This window comes from Triticum aestivum, chromosome 7A, assembly GCF_018294505.1.
Source record: "Triticum aestivum cultivar Chinese Spring chromosome 7A, IWGSC CS RefSeq v2.1, whole genome shotgun sequence".
In the NCBI taxonomy this organism is placed as follows: domain Eukaryota; kingdom Viridiplantae; phylum Streptophyta; class Magnoliopsida; order Poales; family Poaceae; genus Triticum; species Triticum aestivum.
The window spans coordinates 291,955,521-291,964,577 of record NC_057812.1 but is presented as its reverse complement, the minus strand read 5'-3'; the positions used below and the strand labels follow the sequence as shown (position 1 = coordinate 291,964,577).

Sequence of the window (9,057 nt, the reverse complement as noted above, 5' to 3'; positions counted from 1 at the left end):
ACACGACAGCAGCCCGTAGGCTCACGGCGCCCAGATCTGGCCCGCCAGCCCCGGCCAACACCGCCTTATCCCCACCAACGCCTGGGCATCCACGCCACCGCAGAGCCCTGCCCGCCGCCCGCCGTGGACCGCCGCCGCTTCCCGCCTCTGGGCCTCGCGGATCTGGCGTGCGCCGCCACGCCCCAACTAGGAGAGGAGGAGAGGGGTGGAGGTTGCCCAGGAAGACGCCCCGCCGCCGCCCTCACTGGAGCCCGCCCGGACTTCGCTAGCGGCGCCTCCGGCGGCAGCGAGACAAGAAGGGGTAGGGAAAGGAACTGGCGGCAGCGCTGGAGGAGTCGCCCCCCGTGTCGCCAGAGGAGGGCGACGCGGGGTTTTTTTTTTATGCCTTCCACACCTCTCTTTCCTCACAAGTATTTGTTTTGAAGAAGCGATTCACGGATCCCATTCTTGGTAAGCAATTTACGCAACCATTTACTAAGCATGCATTTGTTTTGAACATGTAACTCTTGAATGCCCAGACTGCCTTGGTCTTTTGGGCTACAGAAAATTCCCCTTGTCGCCAAAATCTGAAGCGACAAAAGTCTAATCGGGGTATCTCTTGAAACATCATCATCGCTACTTTTTCTTCAGAGATCGGTGCAACTAGGTGCAGTTCTTTGAGAGAGGATAAGATATGGTGGCATGTTAACTGAAGTTAACATTGAGGTTTGTCGGATCATTTATCGAAAAAGGCTCTCGCCCCGCTTTATCGGGTCATTTAGCATGCCGTGCCAGATATTTGTTTATGTGTTGGGTGTTGCCTCCACCCGTAATCTTATACTCGAAAGTATTAATGAAGGTGGGGTCTACTATGATAAATATCATTTCTATCTGACACACATTGTACTGAAATAGTTATATCAAGCTACCTAACCATGTGAATGATATTTGAGTTTAGCAGAAATGAAAAAATTCAGGGAAATGAAATTGACAAAATTGTTTTCTTTGCTTTTCGGTTCAGTGAACTTCCTGTACATATCCACAAGTATACACAATGCAAAATTGTTCTCATGACTGACTAATCCTTTAAAAGGTGGACGCCAGCTGCTGGGAACTAGAGCTCAGGGTATCTACGAGCTAAGAACATTCAGAAGAGAAACTCTGTTCTGGATCAATCTCCTGTACAGAAGTTCCACTCCGCTCTCAAGATCTCCAATACTGTGCTCCAATGCCTGCAATTGCTCCTCTTGGTACACAACTTTGGTCCTCTGGAATGTTTTGGGGGCAAGAGACCACTTGGGCATCTCAACTTGCTTTGAAAAGATTGACGATGTGGATTCGAGCAGCGAAATGGTGATCTCTCTCGCTTCTGCCAGTAGCATCGCCACCCTACAGTCGTTCTTGTCGGAAGCAGTCTTCTTGGTGATCTTCTTGAACTGTTTTTGCACCTTGTTTGCTAGCCTGACATATGCCTTGACTTGAGAAGACACATCCTCTCCTCTTTTGAGAACTAAAAGGAGCTCTTGGACAGTCATCTTCAATTCCATGAAGCCCTCCCGCATGCCGTTGCAGAGGTCGAGCACGGCGAGGGACCGTCCAAGCTCCGCCTCCACGGCCGCCCTTTGAAGGGCCTGGCAAAGGCTGACTTGGCTGCTTGGTGTGCACATCATCTTCTCGATGCAGCTGTAGATGTCACCGAGCCTCCTCAAGCCATCACACATCGTATCGATGGTCGCCGAGGGCGAAGAGATGGTTGTGCTCAGGCTCTGGAACTGCTCCTCGACTTCCGCTCTGTTTGAGCGAGGGCTCGAAGGCGTGCTTGCCGATCGTAGATGGTAAGCCATGCTTGGAGATTGAAGCTTTGTTGCTGTTTTCTTCTGTATAGAAATGGAAGAGAATGGTAGGCAGTGTGTTGGTGCTGAAGTCTTGGGTTCTCCCTGTACATATACTCCCTCCGTTCCGAATTACTTATCTTGGATTTATCTAGATACGGATGTATCTAGACTCATTTTAATGCTAGATATATCCGTATTTAGACAAATATAAGACAAGTAATTCGGAACGGAGGAAGTATATCAGAGGCAACAGCAATGACACGATGAACAGAGCAGCCGACAGCAAGATTCTCATCTGCTAACCTCCATAGGAGAGTACCTGCTTTTGGTTAGCGTGGCAAACCTCAATGAGTAAGCATATATGCCTGGCATGTCTTGGTTATTGATAACACAGTACACTGCACGGGTGCTTCGTTTGATTTCGGATCTCGGTATATTGATAATGAAGTAGTACTGGCCAAGGAAATAAAATGCAGGTTTTCTGTTGCTGAGAGGAATAATTCATCTGGTTGTCCGCTAATTTTTCAACATTAGGATGAGGTCTTCTGCTTGTGCGGCAGCACTGGCGTGTTTCAGCTATCCACGTACAACCAGGACAACCATGTAAGTGCACACTGATTGTCCTTTTAATATTAAATTTCATCTGGCTGTCTGAGATTATCGTGTGAGTGAAACTTACTTGGGATGCATGTCACTCTGTGCATTTTAAAACCGAACCGAAAAACCATACCGAAAATAAACCGAACCGAACCGGTTTTTTTGTTTTTATGGTTTCTGGTTTCGGTATGGTATGAACTTTTCATACCGATTTGAACTTTGGTTTTTATGGTATATACCAAAAAACCGAATGGTTAACCGAATAAACCGAAGTAAAAGATAAATTTATATTTCTTGAGATGAACAACCGTACAAGTTGTTATTTTTCTTGTACATGAGTCAAATTCACTACTAAGCACCAACATTTTTCTTGTAACATTGTCATTTTTCTCTTTTTAAAATGCTAAGCACGCCCATAACCATCAACAGATGAATCAATGCATGCATATATACTTATATATATAGTCATATACTATTTGTGTAAAATAGAATGTGTTTTGAGTCATAAATTTGCAAATTATTATTACGTCATTTTCAAATTCGCGTCAACTTTGGTTTTTATGGTATACTAGAAGAACGCCCGTGCGTTGCAACGGGGCCACATTAACTTTAAGAGTTCAATATTAATATTCTCATACATATCAATCCTTCTTCTCCTTCTGTCTGCCACCGAGACAGGGACCTAGACTTTGTGCTGCTCTTATTGATTTCAAACCCAGACGAGATGGGGTGGTGGGAGGGGGGACGAAAAAACCCAGACGAAACAAAGGAGAAGGAGAGCCTCATCAGTAGCATCATGGTGAATTTCAAACCTAGCGTTGTGCTCCGCCCAACGAACATGGACGCCGCCGCCGGCGGCCCGGTGGAGCTCGAACCCGAGAGACTCTGCTGCTTGCTGGGAGGGGTCGGGGAGGGTCGGAGCACATGAGCATTGACGTGAAGACAGAGTAGGCCGGGGAGATTACTGTGCACGCCGCACAGCGACTTGGACCTCGGAGGGCCTTAGCTCTGTCAGGAGGAGGTCCCGAGTTCCTGCCGAGGACAGCCTGACGGGGGAGACGCACGGCCGCTCGCGCTGCCCGCAACGCGACCACGCCCTGCCCTAGGGTTCTGCGACGGCGGCAGCGTCGTCCACAGCCACACCCTCTCTGAGTCCTGCCCTGAACTGGGGTTCCGAGATGGCGGCGGTGGCGGAGGTCTCTGAGGTTGGAGAGGGGCAAGATGTAGGACGGCGGAGGCTGGAGCCTGGAGCGATGGCGGCGTTTCGGGATTGCAGGCAGGGGGACGTGCGAGGTGAGTGTTTTTTTCACCGGTTTATGTTGTGTTGCCTGCACGGATATATAGGAGAACAAATAGGTGGATTATAATTCCTTCCATTGTATAAGTGCTGGGAAAGGAAGCGAGGGACAAAAATCAATCGAGGGGCCTTTAAGAGTAGAGATTAGTTAATTGGATTTTTCTTTAAAGTCTGTTATTTGTTTTCTTAAAATTTATTATATGTTTCCTAAATCAAATTGCATTGATGGGATGGATCGATTGATTTGGATAGTCTATTATTTGTTTCCTTCACATCCATTATATGTTTCCTAAAGCAAATTGCATTGATGAGATGGATCGTTTGATTTGGATGGATCGATTGATTTGTTTCCTTAAAATTGGATTTTTTTTAAAGTCTGTTATTTGTTTCCTTAAAATTTATTATATGTTTCCTAAATCAAATTGCATTGATGGGATGGATCGATTGATTTAGATAGTCTATTATTTGTTTCCTTCACATCCATTATATGTTTCCTAAAGCAAATTGCATTGATGAGATGGATCGTTTGATTTGGATGGATCGATTGATTTGTTTCCTTAAAATTGGATTTTTCTTTAAAGTCTGTTATTTGTTTCCTTAAAATTTATTATATGTTTCCTAAATCAAATTGCATTGATGGGAGGGTGACGCATGGAAAGTTATGATCCGTTAAGATTTTTTCGTTGTGTGAGAGGGTGACGCGAAACTAAACCGGTGGGGTAGGGGAGGGACGAAAAAAACCAGCGAAATGAAACGGGTGGGAGGTGGGAGGAAGTACCAAAGAAGTACCAAAAAAACCGGGTGAGGTGGGACGAAAAAAACCCTAAAAGCGAGACTACCAACTGCTCCATTAGGAGTAGAGATACCGAAACCATACCGAAATAATTTTGTATATACCGAAACCGAACCGTATTTTAATTTCATACCGTATTTACCGAAGTATTAATACCGTACATACCGAAAAACCGTATAAACCGAACCATGTAAACCGAATAAACCGAACGCACAGGGCTAGATGCATGCTAAGCATAAACAAGAAATGTAATACTTAATAAGAATGTAACGGAATGTTTGAAATCGTTATGGTCGAAAGGAATTGCGGACAGCGATGGAAGGCGCGGGCTCTGGCGACTCGGGCCCCTTCGCCGCCCCGCTGGCCGCCTCCCCGGCCGAGCCCCCCTTGCCGCCGGCGGCCCCTTCCGCTGTGGCCTCCGCCTCCCCCGCTGCTCCCTCCTCCCCGCCGGCCTCTCCCCTCCCGTCCCCTGAACCTCCCGGGCGGGTGGTTTGGGCGGACTGGGCGGAGGACGCCGACCGCGCCGCGGGCCGGCCGGTCGAGTGCCGTGACCGCGTTCCCCCGCCCGCTCCGGCTCGCCCCACGCCGCCACGCTCCGCCGGCGGCCTTACTCCCGGGGGTGGGAGTTCGGCTGCCCGGACGTGCGTGCGCCCCCTCCCCCCCCCCCCCGCCGGTTGCCACGCACCTCGTCGGTGACCGCGGGCAAAGGTGCGGCCTTTGGGGCTGGGATTGGGGAAGGCCGCCGCCGCCGGCGCCCCTCCGGTTGGGGCGTGGCTGGTCGGGCGGACCGAGGACCTGCCCTGGCCTCCTGGAAGGTCCCCACCTGGCCCGCCCCGCGTCGGCCGGTCGCCCCGCCGTCGCCCTCGTCCGCCGGCGTGCCGCTGCTTTCCCAACGCGCTCTGTTCCGACCCTTCATCGCCTTCTTCGGCTCCTCCCGGGTCTGTTGCACTCCGTCTCCCTGCCGCCTAGCGGCCCCACGCCCGCCGGCCCGGCCGTCCGCCGCGTCCTCGTCGCCGGGGGCGGCGGCTGGAACCCTACCTGGGGGTGAGGGGTTGGCACCTAGGCTGGGCCTCGCCTTGCCGGGCCCTGGCCGTCAGCTGGGCCTGCTCCCTCCCCCCTCCTAGCGTGGCCGGCCCGAGCACGAGGCCTGCGATCTACGGGCCGGCCCTACCTTCGCGTGGCGGCCCAGCGGCCTCGGCCCAGCTCCCCCCGGCCCGGGGAGGCATTTGGCTCCCGAAGGGTTTCCCTTTGCGGCCTCGCCTCCCCCCGATACCAGACCTAGCGCCCTCCGTCCCCCTCTCCCGCAGCCGCCGGTTTCCCCCTTCCCCTGCGACGCCCCCTGTGACGCCGCCTTCCGTCCCCATGACGCGCTCCTGGGGGGACGGTTCGGGACGCCCCAAACGCCCCCTGGAGGACCCTCGCCCGCCGGGCCGCGCCTCGCCGGAGGGCCAGCGGCGCGAGGCCGACCTCCGCCGTCAGCTGGCCAGTCACGACGGCTCCGACGGGCGCCGGGCTCCTACGCGCGACTCGCACCGGTCCCCGCCGCGAGATCCTCGCCGGTCCCCCTCCCGAGAGGCTCGCCGGTCGCCTCCCCGCGATGCCCGCGAGTCCCATCGCTCGCCGCCCCGCAACACCCATCGCTCGCCGCCCCGCCATGACTGTCTCTCGCCCGGACGCACCACGGGTCGCTCCCCGGCGCGGACTGACCGCCGGCTCTCCCCCCCCCCCCCCCCCCCGGGACAGCCGTCGGGACCGGCCCCGCTCACTTTCGCCCGCTCGTCGCCATGAGCACCCCGCGGCGCCCCCTCCTCGGGCTGAGCCCTCTGACACTGCCGCCACCCGCCGATACCAGCCTCCTCGGTCCCAGCCGAGCCATCCTCCGGGCAGCGGGGGCCCCGGGGCCCGTGGCCGCCAAGGCGCCAAGAAGAAGAAGAAGCGGGGTGCTGCCCGCACCCCCGCTAACGCGGTTCTCGCACCCGCGTCTTCGGGCACGCTCATCTCTGAGGCCCCCCGTGACCTTCCTCCGTGCTTCAACTGTGGTGAGGCTGGCCACTTCCAGGTTGACTGCCCCAACCCGCCGATGTGCTACCTTTGCAAGGAATTGGGCCATCCCACGGTCCTCTGCCCCGACCATCCGATGACTGGGGAGCCCATGATGTACGGCCACGGCATCGAGGGCCTCAGATTCTTCCACATCGAGGTGGAAGACGTCCCCCTTCCGTCCCCTTCGCTCCTTGCTGTCGTGCCCATCGTGGGGGCCGGGGTTGCCTCGCCTGAGATGATCGAGGCGGAGCTTAACCACCTCTGTCGTCGTGTCTGGGACTGGCAGGTGACCCCGACCTCGGACAACTCCTTCACCGTGGTCTTCCCCGACGCTCTCAGCCTGGGCCTCTGCACCCGTAGCGACGACATCACCCTCGCCCTCAACAAGCTCATCGTCAACATCTCTGAGCCCCTGTTGGATCCCAAGGCGGTTGCCGTGCTGGACACCGCTTGGATTCTCATAGCGGGACTCCCCGACATCGCCCGCTCTGAGAAGGTGATCCGGAGCATGTCTAAGCTCCTGGGCAAGGTGGTGGTGGTGGACGAGCTCTCTCTCCGCAAGGAGGAGGAGGTCCGCGTCAAGGTCAAGTGTCTGGACTCCTCCACCCTCCGTGCCTCAGTTCGAGTGTTCTTCAATGACCAGGGATTCGACCTCAAGATCTACCCCGAGCCCCACAACCACGTCGGCCGTCCTCACCACTTCGCTGCAGATCAGTTCGGTGGGGGCGGCGCGAACTCCCGCGACGATTCCCACTACCGCCGGCCGCGCCCCTCCCGCCACGAGGACCCGGAGGACGACGACGAGCACTCCGGCCGCAGCCGCTCCCCCTCTTGGGACCCCTCTCCTCCCCCGGGGCGGGGAGACTCGGGTGCGGGCCGGTCGCGTGGGTTGGCCCTCCCCTCCGAGCCGCCACCTCCACGCTGCCTGCCCCCTCTCCCTCCTCCTCGGCCGAGCTCAGCGACATCTCCAGCGTCAGCCTCCTCGTCCTCCCGGCATCTTCGCCGCGCTCGCCGTGTGCTCTTCATATGGTGGCCACGGACCCCCCGTCTCCGACCTCGGCACTTCTGCTGCCTCCGGCCTCGCCATCGTCGGTGCCTCCTGTAGGGTTTCGTAGTAATTTCAAAAATTTTCCTACGCACACGCAAGATCATGTGATGCATAGCAACGAGAGGGGAGAGTGCTGTCTACGTACGCAACGCAGACCGACTGCGGAAGCGTTGACACAACGTAGAGGAAGTAGTCGTACGTCTTCACGATCCAACCGATCAAGCACCAAAACTACGGCACCTCCGAGTTCGAGCACACGTTCAGCTCGATGACGATCCCCGGACTCCGATCCAGCAAAGTGTCGGGGAAGAGTTCCGTCAGCACGACGGCGTGGTGACGAACTTGATGTACTACAGCAGCAGGGCTTCGCCTAAACTCCGCTACAGTATTATCGAGGACTATGGTGGCTGGGGGCACCGCACACGGCTAAGGAATAGATCACGTGGATCAACTTGTGTGTTTCTGGGGTGCCTCTGCCTCAGTATATAAAGGAGCCAAGGGGGAGGGGGCGCCGGCCAGGAGGAGGGCGCAGGAGTCCTACTCCAACCGGGAGTAGGACTCCCCCCCCCCAATCCTAGTTGGACTAGGATTCCCCGAGGGGGAAAGAGAGGGAGGGGGGAGGCACGCGGCCACCTTGGGCTGCCCCTTTCTCCTTTCCACTAAGGCCCATGAAGGCCCATATGGCTCCCGGGGGGGTTCCGGTAACCTCCCGGTACTCCGGTAAAATCCCGATTTCACCCGAAACACTTCCGATGTCCAAACATGGGCTTCCAATATATCAATCTTTACCTCTCGATCATTTCGAGACTCCTCGTCATGTCTGTGATCACATTCGGGACTCCGAACAACCTTCAGTACATCAAAATGCATAAACTCATAATATAACTGTCATCGTAACCTTAAGCGTGCGGACCCTACGGGTTCGAGAACAATGTAGACATGATCGAGACATGTCTCCGGTCAATAACCAATAGCGGGACCTGGATGCCCATATTGGCTCCTACATATTCTACGAAGATCTTTATCGGTCAGACCGCATAACAACATACGTTGTTCCCTTTGTCATCGGTATGTTGCTTGCCCGAGTTTCGATCGTCGGTATCCAATACCTAGTTCAATCTCGTTACTGGCAAGTCTCTTTACTCGTTCCGTAATACATCATCCCGCAACTAACTCATTAGTTGCAATGCTTGCAAGGCTTATGTGATGTGCATTACCGAGAGAGCCCAGAGATACCTCTTCGACAATCGGAGTGACAAAACCTAATCTCGAAATACGCCAACCCAACATGTACCTTTGGAGACACCTGTGGTACTCCTTTATAATCACCCAGTTACGTTGTGACGTTTGGTAGTACCCAAAGTGTTCCTCCGGTAAACGGGAGTTGCATAATCTCATAGTTATAGGAACATGTATAAGTCATGAAGAAAGCAATAGCAACATACTAAACGATCGGGTGCTAAGC

At 54.8% G+C, this 9,057-nt stretch overlaps 1 protein-coding gene across 1 annotated transcript; it reads right to left on the bottom strand.

Annotated features, from left to right (window-relative positions):
- Positions 1-1,006: 1,006 nt before the first annotated feature.
- Positions 1,007-1,883, bottom strand: LOC123153100 (uncharacterized). Its single transcript, XM_044572385.1, has one exon. It carries the CDS (start codon positions 1,821-1,823, stop codon positions 1,110-1,112), a length of 714 nt encoding a protein of 237 aa, XP_044428320.1. The 5' UTR covers positions 1,824-1,883; the 3' UTR covers positions 1,007-1,109.
- Between the last annotated feature and the right edge of the window lie 7,174 nt (positions 1,884-9,057).